General features: G+C 41.5%; 2 protein-coding genes across 3 annotated transcripts; one reads left to right on the forward strand and one right to left on the reverse strand.

The window, feature by feature from the left end:
• Positions 1–827: 827 nt before the first annotated feature.
• On the forward strand, positions 828–6,258 carry LOC311135134 (small nuclear ribonucleoprotein F-like). Its single transcript, XM_084169029.1, has 4 exons — positions 828–890; positions 3,116–3,241; positions 3,507–3,571; positions 5,507–6,258. Exons 1-4 carry the CDS (start codon positions 888–890, stop codon positions 5,574–5,576), a joined length of 264 nt encoding a protein of 87 aa, XP_084025155.1. The 5' UTR covers positions 828–887; the 3' UTR covers positions 5,577–6,258.
• Positions 6,259–6,302: 44 nt separating this feature from the next.
• On the reverse strand, positions 6,303–15,609 carry LOC311135115 (cilia- and flagella-associated protein 100-like; the record flags this gene model as incomplete). Of its 2 annotated transcripts, none has more annotated exons than XM_084169004.1 (16): positions 15,296–15,609; positions 15,141–15,209; positions 14,972–15,037; positions 14,480–14,571; positions 14,026–14,188; positions 12,089–12,156; positions 11,697–11,860; positions 11,397–11,477; positions 10,726–10,874; positions 10,503–10,581; positions 10,280–10,373; positions 9,801–9,952; positions 7,773–7,908; positions 7,259–7,461; positions 6,694–6,787; positions 6,303–6,413 (listed from the first exon to the last, which is right to left on the reverse strand). In XM_084169004.1, exons 1-16 carry the CDS (start codon positions 15,348–15,350, stop codon positions 6,303–6,305), a joined length of 1,776 nt encoding a protein of 591 aa, XP_084025130.1. In that variant the 5' UTR covers positions 15,351–15,609. The 2 variants fall into 2 exon arrangements, with proteins under 2 accessions (XP_084025130.1, XP_084025129.1); XM_084169003.1 differs by having other exon boundaries at positions 10,503–10,584.
• Between the last annotated feature and the right edge of the window lie 1,547 nt (positions 15,610–17,156).

A 17,156-nucleotide genomic window follows, 5' to 3' on the forward strand; every position in this document is an offset into this window, starting at 1 on the left:
ATGACAATAGAGCCTTCCACAATGCAAGCCATGGCTGCCAGATGAAGTCGGGGAAGAGCAACTGCAGAAACTTGCAGTCGACTGCAGTCAAAACGTCATGACCTTTGATCACATGATTTTTTATCAAGTTCATGCAGTAGACATGTAGGCATAAATCGGACAATTTTTATCCCCATAATGCAACACACTTTGAAAGGCTGAGATTGACAAAAGTGATCTGCTCGAACACGCCCAAAGACATAGAGAGAAACTGTGATCTATCTTCTGTAAAAAATTACATGACATTCACAATGAACTACAGCAATAGCACAAGCAACAATCTGCGGTGAATTTCAATTAACATTTAAATAAACATTCAAAAATAACCAACATTCTTTAAGCTACTATGTGACTATCGATTATCAGAATATAATTTACATCTTTAAAAGGAGATAAAAGTTTCCATAAAAGTTTATCTTGTGTTATGCAAAGCATTCATAACGGTTGGGAGTGTTGGCTACTTCAATCCATTTGAGAACATTACCTCCTAGTGGTCACAACTGCAACTGCAACTGCTGTTGTCTACTCTAGTCAAGTCTCTTCTCCGTGCGGGCGAGCAAGAGAGACAATATTGTTTCAAGTATCTGATTGTAACACTGTGACTGAAACTTTCATTAAAATTTTAACAAAGTAACAAGCTCGACGATAAATATTTGGGCTACATCGAATCTTTCCCGCAAATCCTCGTCTGCGATTCTTTCCGGTTCTGTGGCCAATCAGGATGAACAATTACAGAAACTGAACCAATCACAGTGTCGTTTTTGTGCGGATCAGAGTTCAGAGTTCACCACTACTTCCTCTAACCAACAACGGCGTGCAATCGTCATTGAAGCTCATACAGAATCAAGATGGTAAATATTCTAGACTATATTATGAGGTGTTTTATGAGGATTGGTAATATGTAGTGAACGTCCAGGCTATCATACATTACATTTGAGTAGCTATCTATCTATCATAAAATCGCATTATGCGCCTTTGTTGTGGTTATCTAACTAGCTAGCTACGGTAGCTAGTTAGGGTGGTAAGATAGCTTACTTGTTAGCCGCTAGATATCTACTTTGTTGTGCTTTGCACTGTATGTGAAAGGCTAGTTTGATTAACTAGGAAGCTAGGTAGCTAACGTTAGCTGTGAGATGCAGCTGTAATGTGTTTGGTCCTGGATGTTTATTGTCTGAAAGCCGTGGTATAACCAGTTAATTATACTTAGTATTATGATTAATATAATTAAGCAATAAGGCCTGAGGGGGTGTGATATATGGCCAATATACCACGGCTAAGGGCTGTTCTTACGCAACGTGGAGTGCCTGGATACAGCCCTTAGCCGTGGTATATTGGCCATATACCACAAACCCCAGAGATAATTTATTGCTATTATAAACTGATTACCAACGTAATTAGAAGAGTGCAAATAAATGATTTGTCATACCCGTGGTATACAGTCTGATATACCACGGCTTTCAGCCAATCAGCATTCAGGGCTAGAACCACCCAGTTTATAATAGCAATAAGGCACCTCGGGTTTGTGGAAATAGCCAATATACCACAGCTAAAGCCTCGCAGTGTTGCCAACTTAGCGAATTTGTCGCTATATTTAGAGAGTTTTCAGACCCCTCTAGTGACACATTTTCAAAAAAGCGACTAGCGACAAATCTAGCAACTTTTTCTGGTGTTATTGGAGACTTTTGGAGACTCTGACGTGAAAGCACGTATCGTTCTTACTCTTCTCAACGAGCAGCGGGTGCTTCTAGCGACTTTTAGGACAGCCAATAGCTACTTTCCTTACTGAGGAGTTGGCAACACTGAAGCCTCGTTCACATTACCCATAAGTAATTTCAATGGGGATGTCCACAATGGAGTGGAATTTTTCTTCAGTCTAGCCAGAGTCTAGCCAGAGTCCATCAAAGTACAGGAAGGTACCAAACCACAGAAGATGAAAATGTGTGGTTTTCGGTGATGGCTTTATGAGATAGCTAGCAAGTTCTAAACAATTTACTCATTCCTATAAGTGAGTATTTTAATAGTAATGTTAAATAATACACATTGGCTGTTAAGACAATTATATTGTGACTGTTGCCTCCCGTTGAAGTTTATTGTGATGATAATGACATTAGTTTTTTATAATTATTAGGTGGACTAGCTACAATGGTATCTTCAACCTAGCTTAGCTTTTACCTCGCTAGCTAGCTGCTCTGCAGTGCAAGATAGCGTGACTTGCTATAAAGTTAGAAACAAGTTGAGGAAAAAGTAACTAAACAAAACATGTTTTATTATCACCTGAAACAATATATTTGTCCTGTCTAGAATTGAAAAAGTCATATTTTGCAATCTCCCAAAATAAATGCGATCTCTGACGAGAGACAGGCTCTCCATCTTCCATTACAAACACTACACTTGTCCAGTGTTGCCAACTCCTCAGTAAGGAAAGTATCTATTGGCTGATGTAAAAGTCGCTAGAAGTCGCTAAATGACGTCATCACCTAATTTGCATAATTGGCCATGTGCATGTAATTGTGATGGACGCTGTAGGAGAGAGGAATAACGTTGTGGGAGAGACAAAAAGTGAGTAAAAAAACACCCTACATTTACATCCCGCCCTGAATGTAAGCCAGGGCGGGATCAGCCAGCGGCGGCTTCCCGCATGCGCGATTCATTTGCAGTCTGGACGCGGAGGGGTGAACATCTCCTGCTCTGACTGCAGCTGGGAGGGACTGGGCCGCCTGTAAGTGCTTTGGGACGGGGGTGGGGCCCACGGCAGCACCCGCTGCTCGTCAGAGAAGAGTATGAACGATACGTGCTTTCACGTCAGTCTCCAAAAGTCTCCAATAACACCAGAAAAAGTTGCTAAGTTGGCAACACTGTACTTGTCCATTCAGTAGCGGGGCAAGACTCCGTGAAAATGACGTACGGCGTAATGAAATACGTCACAATGTAAACGGACATAAGGGCTGTATCCAGGCACTCCACATTGCGTCCTGCATAAGAACCGCCCTTAGCCGTGGTATACCTCAGGCCTCATTGCTTTAAATGTACACTCATGTTAGGCTTATAACGGCACGTGTGAATTATATCATTTCAGAGTTTACCACTGAATCCCAAACCGTTCCTGAACGGTCTGACTGGCAAGCCCGTGATGGTGAAGCTGAAGTGGGGTATGGAATACAAAGGATACCTGGTGTCTGTGGACAGCTACATGAACATGCAGGTAGGTGTGTGTGTGGACCAGACAGATACATACAGTAAAATATGTGAAAACATCAATGATATGCATAATTCACTACAGCATGCTCTGGAGTCCCTCGTGTGTACACAGTTGCATCTAGAGAGCGCTTGCCCATCCGAAACTCTAGCTAGGCTGTATGGCTCTGGTTGCATCACTGTGGGCTATTCATTTAGTGTGATTTAAAACCGATGTACAGCATTCATATCAATCTATAACATCTAACAATCTATTGTCTCTGATTTTATAGTTGGCCAACACTGAAGAGTATGTGGATGGAGCATTGGCTGGCCACCTAGGAGAAGTGCTCGTCAGGTAAGTTCAGTGGAATACTATTTTGTTTACTTGCACTTTGCAGAACTCATGATTACACACATTAGCCTGGTCTCCGATCTGTTTGTGCTATCTTGCCAACTCCTATGGTCATGGATTGGAGTGGTGAAGACAGCACAAACAGATATGGGAATAGGCTACACGCATTCAGGGCTTTCAGAAAGTATTCACACCCCTTGACTTTTTCCACATTTTGTTGTGTTACAGCCTGAATTAAACATTTATTAAATTGAGATTGGGTCATTGGCTTACACACAATACCCCATAATGTCAAATTGGAATTATGTTTGTAGACATTTTTACAAATTAATTAAAAATTAAAAGCTGAAATGTCTTGAGTCAATAAGTATTCAACTTATTTGTTATGGCAAGCCTAAATGAGTTCAGGAGTAAACATTTGCTTAACAAGTCACATAATAATAGTGTTTAACATGGTTTTTGGATGAGTACCTCATCTCTGTACCCCACACATACAATTATCTGTAAGGTCCCTCAGTCGATTAGTGAATTTCAACCACAGAGGTTTTCCAATGCCTTGCAAAAAAGGGCACCTATTGGTAGATGGGTAAAAATCAAATAAAAAGCAGACATTGAATGTATTTTTGAGCATAGTGAAGTTATTAATTACACTTTGGGTGGTGTATCCATACACCCAGTCGCTACAAAGATAAAGGTGTCCTTCCTTACTCAGTTGCCGGAGAGGAAGGAAACCGCTCAGGGATTTCACCATGAGGCCAATGGTGACTAAAACTGTTACAGAGTTTAAAGGCTGTGATGGGAGAAAACTGAGGATGGATCAACAACATTGAAGTTACTCCACAATACTAACCAAAATGACAGAGTGAAAAGAAGGAAGCCTGTACATAATAAAACTATTCCAAAACATGTGTCCTGTTTGCAATAAGGAACTGAAGTAAAAATGTGACAAATAAATGTACTTAATGTCCTGAATACAAAGCCTTATGTTTGGGGCAAATCCAACACAACACATTACTGAGTACCACTCTTCATATTTTTAAGCATGGTGTTGGCTGCGTCATGTTATGGGTATGCTTGTTATTGACAAGGACTAGGGAGTTTTTTAGGCTAAAATATACGGAATAGAGCCTAGCACAGGAAAAATCCTAGAGGAAAACCTGGTTCAGTCTGCTTTCCAACAGAAACTGGGAGACCAATTCACCTTTCAGCAGGACAATAACCTAAAACACAAGGCCAAATATACACTGGAGTTGCTTACCAAGACGACATTGAATGTTCCTGGGTGGCCTAGTTACAGTTTTGACGTAAATCGTCTTGAAAATCTATGGCAGGGTTCTTCAATTCCGGTCCTGGAGGGCCGAAACACCTCTGTTTTTCATCCTCTCCTTCTAACCAGGGGCTAATTCAGACCTGGGACACCAGGTGAGTGCAATTAACTACCAGGTAGAAATAAAAAACAGAAGTGTTTCGGCCCTCCAGGACCGGAATTGAAGAACCCTGATCTATGGCAAGGCTTAAAATGTCTGTCTAGCAATGATCAACAACCAACTTGACTGAGCTTGAAGAATTTTAAAAATATCCTGGTGGTGTGCAAAGCTCTTAGAGACTTACCCAGAAAGACTCACAGCTGTAATCGCTGCCAAAGGTGATTCTAACATGCATTGACTCCAGGGTGTGAATACTTATGTAAACGAGATATTTCATTTAAAATAAATTAGCAAAAAATTCTCAAAACATGTTTTCACGTCGTCATTATGGTGTATTATGTGTAGAATTCAGGCAGTAACACAACATGTGGAATAAGTCAAGGGGTATGAATACTTTCTGATAGCACTGTATCTCCCTTTAATTGCAGAATTAGCACAATGTTTAATCATTTCCTTTCTGACATACCAGTCCACACCGAGCTAACCGTACACTATCTTTCGCTCCACACAGATGCAACAATGTCTTGTTCATTAGAGGGGTAGAAGAAGAGGAAGAGGATGGTGAAATGAAAGAGGCTTGAAAGAGGCAAGCTTATTTTTTTCGTTTTGGTGTCTGGTTGCTAATCTTGTTTGCCGATTTGTCCTCATTTTTTATGAAAAATTGATTGTTTTGAAAACATCTGAGAAGCAGTTCTTTTTTATATGATGATGAACCAAGCTGTTGTGCCCCTCTGAGCACAAGGATAATAAAATTGTGCATATTGCACTTTTCAGTAATATCTTGTATGGCATTATTTTGTGGTACATTTACATTTACGTCATTTAGCAGACGCTCTTATCCAGAGCCGCTTACAAATTGGTGCATTCACCTTATGGTAACAACTCTGAGCAATTTACATACTTTCTATACATAAATGATCGTATTTAGGCATCAATAACAATATACTAAGGCAAGAATATTTTATTTATTTTATAATCAAAGTATACAGTACATTTAATTATCAATCTAACTGTTATAAAGCATTAGATAATATTGTATAGGCCAAATCAGTGAGTGAATGGAAATGCTCCTTGGTGACTTGGGCTAACTGAAATATTGGCCTAATGTATATAAAAGCTCATTTAAAATCAGTCACTGTGTTATATTGTCTGTGAATACTGATGGTTTAAAATCAGTCACTGTGTTATATTGTCTGTGAATACTGATGGTTTAAAATCAGTCACTGTGTTATGTTGTCTGTGAATATTGATGGTTTAAAATCAGTCACTGTGTTATGTTGTCTGTGAATATTGATGGTTTAAAATAATCAGGCAAAGAAGTAGAAGACGTCCTCTTGCTCGCTAGTGGTCAACGCGTGTGTCATGTCCTTCTTCTTGATATCTGATGGCTCCGATCGCGGCATCAGCCTTCTGCCCATCTACAAGCCAGAGAAGAGGATAGATGTAGGCTGGCTCGTTATGCTGTGTATTAAACTCTGTTACAGGTCTGTAATATTAGGTGTCATTGCAAAGGCATTTGGTCCTGGCGAAGCATGTTTCATCAATACACAGTGCAGCAAAGGTAGATACTGTATTCTAGGTTGATTCTCTATGCACACCAGTCTATAAATGCCTTTCCATTGATAAACAGAACGTATTTACTCAAACTTTGTTATAGCAATCGACATGTGTCCTGTTTGATACATTGACTACACTAACCCTCTTCTTGCTGTCGGAGGTGGCCCTCTCCAGAGCCTTCCGGAGTCTCTCCTCCTGGTGGTGTTTCTTCATCAACAGCTTCTCCTCACGCATCCTGAAAGGAGATTAGAGGAAGGGAGCATTATGGTCCCATACCAACGGATCTATTGATCAAGACGGCACAACAGCATCTCTAGCCTTCTTCCTGAGATTGCTGAGGCAGTTTGGGATGATGAATACTCTGGTCAACTTCTACCGCTGGCCGCACAATTGAGAGCATTCATCCTGAATGTGTGGTATGGTGTTGGCAACTATTAATTAATCAATCACATTTATTTTATAAATACCTTTTTACCCCAGAAGTTGTCACAACGGTTGCGTTTACTCAGGCAGACCAATTCTGATGTTTTACCCAATAATTGGCAAAAGAGCTGATCTGATTGGTCAAAATAACAATTAGTATGTGTGTGTGGGGGGGGGGGGGGGGGGATATAAGAATTGGGCTGCCTGTGTAAACACAGCCAAGAGTGCTTTCCGGTTACTTGTCGGTGTATGACTGCAAAGAGCTGTAAGGGAGGACACATACTTGAGCCTCTTCTCTTTCTCCCTCTGTGTGCGGACGGTGTCAATTTTGTCCGGAGGCAGCGTCTCCAGGCAGTCCATAATGTCCTCCATCCTGCTCTCGATGTTGGCCAGCATATGAAGAGTGCTGATATTGGAGTCCACCTCTCCCACACACACCCTGTGCACTTCCTTCACCTTCTTCTGCAGCACATTGAGCATCACATCCTGTGAGAAAGAAGAGGTGAAATTGACTACAAAATGATTGAATCTCAATTGTATTTCCTTTCACTCCTTGCATCCTCTTTCCTAGTCTCCCTCTCAAACATGCAGTGGATGAAAAGGTCTGGGGAGACTGATTAACCTTTGGATTCCTCTCTGATGCATTTTGAGAAGGAGACCAATTAATCAATCAGCCAATCAAAGCCAAAGGCGTCCATGTAACTTGCTTTTGCAATTTCGTCACTGAGAGCGATGCCGATCATCAAATTGCGCTCATCCATTGGGCCTGCAGCAACGACGTGGACAATAGTACTAACCTGTTTGTCAGCTCTGTACTCTCCGTAGGAGAAGATCCTGGACTTGAGCTCCAGCTCAGAGGACTTCTCCTCCTCCCTCTGGATGGTGTTCTTCAGGATGTCTACCTGCTGCAGCAGGATCCGGATCTCACTGTTCCTGTACATTACACACGGAAATAAACACACACCTGCTGTTAGCAGGCACATTTGCTAGGGATGACACCTGGGTCATGTTCATTAGGCATGAAATTAACTGAATAAAAGGTGGAATTGCCCAAGAGGACCTGGACTCATCGATAAGAAACACTCATTTTCGTTGTTCCGTTTACAAAACATTTTAAAACATTTTCCGTTGCATGCTCTGAGGAACACAGCCCTGTTGAATTCCAAAGGGGATTTGATTCAAATGGGGAGTATAACAGCATACAGTGGGGAAAAAAGTATTTAGTCAGCCACCAATTGTGCAAGTTCTCCCACTTAAAAAGATGAAAGAGGCCTGTAATTTTCATCATAGGTACACGTCAACTATGACAGACAAAATGAGAAAAAATAATCCAGAAAATCACATTGTAGGATTTTTAATGAATTTATTTGCAAATTATGGTGGAAAATAAGTATTTGGTCAATAACAAAAGTTTCTCAATACTTTGTTATATACCCTTTGTTGGCAATGACACAGGTCAAACGTTTTCTGTATTCTTCACAAGGTTTTCACACACTGTTGCTGGTATTTTGGCCCATTCCTCCATGCAGATCTCCTCTAGAGCAGTGATGTTTTGGGGCTGTCGCTGGGCAACACAGACTTTCAACTCCCTCCAAAGATTTTCTATGGGGTTGAGATCTGGAGACTGGCTAGGCCACTCCAGGACCTTGAAATGCTTCTTACGAAGCCACTCCTTCGTTGCCCGGGCGGTGTGTTTGGGATCATTGTCATGCTGAAAGACCCAGCCACGTTTCATCTTCAATGCCCTTGCTGATGGAAGGAGGTTTTCACTCAAAATCTCACGATACATGGCCCCATTCATTCTTTCCTTTACACGGATCAGTCGTCCTGGTCTCTTTGCAGAAAAACAGCCCCAAAGCATGATGTTTCCACCCCCATGCTTCACAGTAGGTATGGTGTTCTTTGGATGCAACTCAGCATTATTTGTCCTCCAAACACGACAAGTTGAGTTTTTACCAAAAAGTTCTATTTTGGTTTCATCTGACCATATGACATTCTCCCAATCCTCTTCTGGATCATCCAAATGCACTCTAGCAAACTTCAGACGGGCCTGGACATGTACTGGCTTAAGCAGGGGGACACGTCTGGCACTGCAGGATTTGAGTCCCTGGCGGCGTAGTGTGTTACTGATGGTAGGCTTTGTTACTTTGGTCCCAGCTCTCTGCAGGTCATCCACTAGGTCCCCCCGTGTGGTTCTGGGATTTTTGCTCACCGTTCTTGTGATCATTTTGACCCCACGGGGTGAGATCTTGCGTGGAGCCCCAGATCGAGGGAGATTATCAGTGGTCTTGTATGTCTTCCATTTCCTAATAATTGCTCCCACAGTTGATTTCTTCAAACCAAGCTGCTTACCTATTGCAGATTCAGTCTTCCCAGCCTGGTGCAGGTCTACAATTTTGTTTCTGGTGTCCTTTGACAGCTCTTTGGTCTTGGCCATAGTGGAGTTTGGAGTGTGACTGTTTGAGGTTGTGGACAGGTGTCTTTTATACTGATAACAAGTTCAAACAGGTGCCATTAATACAGGTAACGAGTGGAGGACAGAGGACCCTCTTAAAGAAGTTGTTACAGGTCTGTGAGAGCCAGAAATCTTGCTTGTTTGTAGGTGACCAAATACTTATTTTCCACCATAATTAGCAAATAAATTCATTAAAAATCCTACAATGTGATTTTCTGGAAAAAATTTCCTCAATTTGTCTGTCATAGTTGACGTGTACCTATGATGAAAATTACAGGCTTCTCTCGTCTTTTTAAGTGGGAGAACTTGCACAATTGGTGGCTGACTAAATACTTTTTTTCCCCACTGTAGATTACGTTCCCTTCCTTACATTCTTTCCTGCGTCTGCTGGATGGTTTTGCGGATCTCATCCATGGCCTCCTCGGTCTCCTGGTAGTTCTGGATGTAGGACAGGTTCTGCTCCTCCAGGTCAGTCAACAAATTCAGCATGTCCCTGGGGTTGGAGTAAAACAACTCTGGCTCCTTGGAGGAGAGGAGCCACAGCAGAAACAACTAAGAAGAAGAGCTAATAACACACGTCTGGTCCCAGTCGGATCGGTTTGTGCTGTCTTGGGGGTCAACCCAAGTAAACCCAGTTTCCTTGTCTTAATTTATGAATAGGGTGTACCCACTTATTAGGGTAGTTAGATACTTTTTTTTTTTTTTTTTGCATTAGGGAGTTTACAAAATGTGCCTCCGGTTTACCCCAATTTTTTTACCACTACCCTGGTTCGTTACATACAGTATGTCTACAAACACACCAATACTCAAGATTGTTAATTAATAAAAACAGGAACGTTTAATCCATACCTCGTCGCTGTCTGAGGTCTCTGCTGTCTCTGGCACCTCGGAGATGGTGGACCCCTGTCTCTCCTGATGGTGAAGGATGCTGCTCACTTTCCCGCTGACAGAGTACAATCAAATACACACACTAGCACTTAACTATTTGCAATTTTACTAATCAATTACATTGATTGATATTAAAATATAATCCACACACGAAAATATATATATATGATCCCCATCCTCTTACCCTTTGCTTTGATGTCTCATCTGTGATTTTTTTGTGACTCTTGAATTTTTTCTGGCATAGGCTGGACCTTTTTGGTTTTCTTCTTGGAATCAGTAAAGTAATACAAAATGTCACACTTCTGTCAATAGATTTAGCCTACTATTGCATATTGCACACATTTTATCATTATGTTACATTTTATCATTCTGAAATAAGTCCAAGGAAAGTATTTAAACTCCCATACCTTTAAACTCCCTTTCCCTCTGCTTGGTTGCTCTCCTCTCCTCCCTCTTGCGCTTCTGTTCCTCGCGCCACTCCATAGGTCCGACGGCGGTGAGAAACGTTTTGTATGTCCGGTACTCCTTTAGGATTTCTTGATACTTTGAGATATCGCTAAAGGGGGATATGTTTGCATTATATGGGATGACATTTACTACCACTGGAAAAAACACGTCGACTCCACCGCACTCTCCAATGGAAATTAATGTGTTCAGCGCGACGGCGGCCCGTTCTCTAAACGTAGCCTAGCTAACGTGCATGCTAGCTCATCCATTCTGGAAAAAAACAACGTGGTTAGATAGTTTTCACTTCTACATTAGTTACAGTAGTGAAATATGTTAAAACCTAACAGCGTTACTGGAGGAGAAAAAACAACTGCTGAAAATATTTAACATTTCACAACTGTCGGTTTCCTCTGGCAATAACTTTAAATACCCTGTTTCTTCTCAGTCTTATAGCGTCCCTTCGATAGCTCAGTTGGTAGAGCGGAGGACTGTAGTTGGAATTCAAGCTGAAATCCTTAGGTCGCTGGTTCAAATCCGGCTCGAAGGAGACACATTTTGATTTTTCCTTTCTAGTATTTTAAATAGTATGGTAGCCTAACGTTACACATGGCCTGTGTATGTAATAAGGTACCTTTTCATCGCCATCATTTGAACTGTTACTTTTTTTATTTCTGCTGTTTTCTCCATTTTCACCATAGTCTCTTTCTCTGCCCTGGAAAGAAAGACAACATAATATACGATGTTTTTATTTATTGTAACATTGTGCATTTACCACGATCTACCTGTGGTGGACCTATCATGAATAAATTAACTAATTACTGTAACCTACTGGTTATTTGTCAAATCAGGTGGCTAGAGATATTCTAAAAGCTAATACAAAATCATGTGTAGGCTAATATTTATTGGTTATAATAATGATAGGCCTACTAACAACTTGACAGCTGCCACTGAGCTCTGGTCGTTTTCCTTAATGAACTTTTCAAAGGCGACCGAGTCCTCCTCCAGATGTTTCTCAGCACGGCTGATCAACTGAAGCGCTATCACTGTGTCCTTCTCCAGCTCCTTGATGGTTTCTTGCTTCACTGTCAGAGAGTACTAGAGAGACATGGATAGAGAGAGAGAGGCTGGAATTCCTTAAAACCCACTGTAGAGATTGTCTTTCTACATCAGGACATTTTTAAAAATTCATATTGAATTGAAATTGGCTTTGCATGACTACGGCACTGCAGGTTTGATTGAATTCAGCCCAGAGTCTCATTGACACAGGTCAGACATCACACTTAGCCCCACCTTATGTAAAATGTTTGGCTATAATTGTTTTACCTGCAGCATAAACTTTTCTCGCTGTTTAGACAAGTAGTCCCTAATGTTCTCCCTGTCTTGACCGCTACCTGCAGAACGACACGAGATAATCTAGTCAACACTCTCTGTTAAAACATTGATGTATGCTCCTTTATTGTGACTGCTGTCAAAGTCCAATAATTTAAATAAAATAATGATAGATACTCCTATAATAAAATATATAGTAGGCTATACTTTTATTATACGTCTACCTATTATAAAATGATCTTAATTATAGGACACAGACAGCATGCAAATAAGAATACAACAATGCAAATACACTGCTCAAAAAAATAAAGGGAACACTTAAACAACACAATGTAACTCCAAGTCAATCACACTTCTGTGAAATCAAACTGTCCACTTAGGAAGCAACACTGATTGACAATACATTTCACATGCTGTTGTGCAAATGGAATAGACAACAGGTGGAAATTATAGGCAATTAGCAAGACACCCCCAATAAAGGACTGGTTTTGCAGGTGGTGACCACAGACCACTTCTCAGTTCCTATGCTTCCTGGCTGATGTTTTGGTCACTTTTGAATGCTGGCGGTGCTTTCACTCTAGTGGTAGCATGAGACGGAGTCTACAACCCACACAAGTGGCTCAGGTAGTGCAGCTCATCCAGGATGGCACATCAATGCGAGCTGTGGCAAGAAGGTTTGCTGTGTCTGTCAGCGTAGTGTCCAGAGCATGGAGGCGCTACCAGGAGACAGGCCAGTACATCAGGAGACGTGGAGGAGGCCGTAGGAGGGCAACAACCCAGCAGCAGGACCGCTACCTCCGCCTTTGTGCAAGGAGGAGCAGGAGGAGCACTGCCAGAGCCCTGCAAAATGACCTCCAGCAGGCCACAAATGTGCATGTGTCTGCTCAAACGGTTAGAAACAGACTCCATGAGGGTGGTATGAGGGCCCGACGTCCACAGGTGGGGGTTGTGCTTACAGCCCAACACCGTGCAGGACGTTTGGCATTTGCCAGCGAACACCAAGATTGGCAAATTCGCCACTGGCGCCCTGTGCTCTTCACAGATGAAAGCAGGTTCACACTGAGCACGTGACAGACGTGACAGAGTCTGGAGACGCCGTGGAGAACGTTCTGCTGCCTGCAACATCCTCCAGCATGACCGGTTTGGCGGTGGGTCAGTCATGGTGTGGGGTGGCATTTCTTTGGGGAGCCGCACAGCCCTCCGTGCTCGCCAGAGGTAGCCTGACTGCCATTAGGTACCGAGATGCGATCCTCAGACCCCTTGTGAGACCATATGCTGGTGCGGTTGGCCCTGGGTTCCTCCTAATGCAAGACAATGCTAGACCTCATGTGGCTGGAGTGTGTCAGCAGTTCCTGCAAGAGGAAGGCATTGATGCTATGGACTGGCCCGCCCGTTCCCCAGACCTGAATCCAATTGAGCACATCTGGGACATCATGTCTCGCTCCATCCACCAACGCCACGTTGCACCATAGACTGTCCAGGAGTTGGCGGATGCGTTAGTCCAGGTCTGGGAGGAGATCCCTCAGGAGACCATCCGCCACCTCATCAGGAGCATGCTCAGGCGTTGTAGGGAGGTCATACAGGCACGTGGAGGCCACACACACTACTGAGCCTCATTTTGACTTGTTTTAAGGACATTACATCAAAGTTGGATCAGCCTGTAGTGTGGTTTTCCACTTTAATTTTGAGGGTGACTCCAAATCCAGACCTCCATGGGTTGATAAATTTGATTTCAATTGATAATTTTTGTGTGATTTTGTTGTCAGCACATTCAACTATGTAAAGAAAAAAGTATTTAATAAGATTATTTCATTCATTCAGCTCTAGGATGTGTTATTTTAGTGTTCCCTTTATTTTTTTGAGCAGTGTATATTCATATTTAGATAATACATGCATTTTGATTCTAGACTCCTGTCTGTTATATACAGTACCTTTAGTGACCACGGTGGCCCATGTTGTTTTGTCCCCTCTGCATTTCTCTGGTTCGGGGATGGTGTCCTCCACAGCGCTCCTCATGGGGGCCGAGCGGCACCTGAGACGGGACAGGTAGGTACTCTTCATCTGGGTCGGCAGGCTGCTGAAGAACTTCTTCTCCTGAGTGTGTGAGTGTGTGTGAGTGAGTGAGTGAGTGAGTGAGTGAGTGAGTGAGTGAGTGAGTGAGTGAGTGAGTGAGTGAGTGAGTGAGTGAGTGAGTGAGTGAGTGAGAGAGAGAGAATCTCAAAATGGTATTCCTGTAATCACTTGTTAGGCCTACAGGCCTCGATCTGCAGACCCGGCATACTGTGTTAATCATGGCTCAGATTCTATTATATTTTTATTATTTTCTATTATAGTCTAGAGATGGATGCATTAAAGTCCCAGAGGGTATTACAGTAGCCTACGTACTTGTTGTTTGATTACAGAGTCAATCTCTCTCTTTTTGAAGATGTTACGATCCATTGGAAGCACAAACGGGTTGTTGGCTTTTCTGTCGTCATCTGCATATCAGAGACAAGAAAAACCTGTCTCCATGGCTGGTGTATATTCATTAAACCAGTGGTTCTCCAACCTCTCCTCTGAGATACCCGGCCGTTCCTAGTATTGGATCTATTCCAGAGCTAACACACCTAATTCAACTAGTCAACTAATCATCATGCCTTTGACTAGGGCAATCAAGGTGAGCTTGTTCAGGGCGACAACAATTGTGAAATGTCTTTGTGTCCCCGAGGAGAGTTTTGAGAATCTGCAATAAACAGCTCAACAAATATCCTATCAAAGGATATGCTGTTAACAAGATTTTTAAAATAAATAAATAAATAAAATAAACGTTATCATGAAAGTAAGAACAATGACGTTTGCCATGGTTCAATTATTTGCATGCATATGTTAAGATATTACCTGTACTATTTCTTGATTTCAGCCAGAACGCATCCAATGTTGGCTTTGCAGTCTCCTCAAGACTTTCTGTAATAAATGACATGTTTATTTGTTTGTTATTCATAATAATAAACGTTTTAGTCAAAGTAAAATCACCCATAAATTGTATATTTGTCCTCAAATTAAATACCTGCCATCCCACACCTTCTCCTTAAGAGGTATTCAGCATTAGGAGTGTGTTTGGGAGAACTTATCTTCACTGAAAGAACATAAATGGTATCATAACATGTCAACAAATAAAGCTTATATAGAGAAAAATGTGCATCTGTGTAAAAGTAGGCCTACCTTTCTTTATCTCAACAATGCTCCAAGGGGAGCGAAGAGGGGAGTGAATGTCCATTTCCAGTTTGTGTTCAGAATAAGTGTAGAATAATTAATATCTGAGGGAATGCAATAACAAATCATTTGAGTTTGCAGTCAAAAATAGCGACTGTATACTGCACTTCTATAGTCTAAATAATCAATAGCCTACATCTTATATTTTTGCATTTGTTAGAATGAGAATCTGATGTTGCTAATTCAGATCACAGGTTAAGAAACACATGTTCAGTGCAGGTTATTGCTGTTTACAGAATAGCTCTAATGCCTGCATTCCCGGTCTTATTTCTGTCCACTTGCCTGAAATGTTTCTCAATAGCTTTCTGGGGTGAAATGTCTAAAGTCTGATTTGTTCCAATCTCTGTGCACATGAGGCTAAAATGAGTGGAATCACGTTTCAAATGTAAACATCTCACGCAAATTTGCGCACTGTAACTATGTAGTTACATTACGAAAAGAATGTCAGGGAAATATTGATTCCATCACTGAAGCACGTGTTCCCTCTTGGTTTCTTTCAACATTTTCGACGTTCAGTATTTAAATCCGTTAGTTTATTTATAGATACATAGGCCTATATAATGTTAGATTATTTACAGATACAATTTTGAAATGTCTACAGAATTGTTTAACTTCAACTCAATCTTCTATCCCCATCATCAATCAACGTTTATTTGTCACGTGCACAGGTAACAGCAGTTGTAAATGAGAACTTGTTCTCAACTGGCTTACCTGGTTAAATAAAGGTTAAATAAATAAATAAATAAACAGTACAGTGAAATGCTTACTTGCACGCTTTTCCTCAACAATACACTAACACTAAGTCCTTGTAGCTCAGTTGGTTCATGGCGCTTGTAACGTATGGGACCACCCATACGTAAAATCTATGCACGCATGACTGTTAAGTCGATTTGGATAAAAGTGTCTAATAAATGGCATTGCCTGTATTATATTATATCAGATTTACAAAACACAGTTAGTGTATCTCTACAGAAGTAGGCCTTTTTTTCTCTTGAAATGAAATCCAGTGCCAATTTATCAATTTATAGATTACCTCCTTCCATGAAAATACACTTATTGTATTGTGATTTATGCTCAATGGGGTGCAATGGTGTAGTTTCTCTCCATGCCACCATGAAATGGCTTGGCACCGCATTGTCTTGTACAGTAGCCTACAGGAATTTATTGATTTGTTCAGTTGCAGTTCTCAGAAAACACATTACATAGCCTCTGTGTTTGACAGTTTGCCCCTAGTGTTTCTTTTGAAGTAGGCCTATATGTTCTTAGTCTGAGTGCCAGTCTTTTCACCAGTGGCGGCTCCTGAAAAAATTCTCAGGAGGGGCAATTTTTCTGATGATTTAGGTGACCTACACACATTTTAAAAAAGATATGTCCAGCAACAACATGAAGACAGGGGCAGCATATAAGTCAATACCAGAAGCATTTATTGACTGATCTGGGGAGATGGATTCCAGTTTCTGTGACAGATTATAAATAATCTCTGATGCCTTTGTTATATTAGCTTTTGGTTGAATGTACTGTCGTAGTAAATATATAATGTTATAGCTTGGTCTGACTAAAATCTTGTGCATATCCACCCTGTCCAAAGTCTCTACTTGGTCTCAGTTCTCCAGTAAACTTGTGATTATCAACAGTACACAACGGTAACAAACAATTGGGGGAACTCACGGGGCAGATAGTAAGGTCACAGTGACACAGAAAGCAGTTCAATGTCGGGGCTCGGGGGTACAGAGTCGCTCTCTTACCAGGATCGATTTTCCCTGTGACTGTCAGATCGAGGTCCGCTCCGACCAGGGTGAAGCCGGCCGGC

Source organism: Coregonus lavaretus (genome assembly GCF_964263955.1).
Source record: "Coregonus lavaretus genome assembly, chromosome: 9".
NCBI lineage: Eukaryota > Metazoa > Chordata > Actinopteri > Salmoniformes > Salmonidae > Coregonus > Coregonus lavaretus.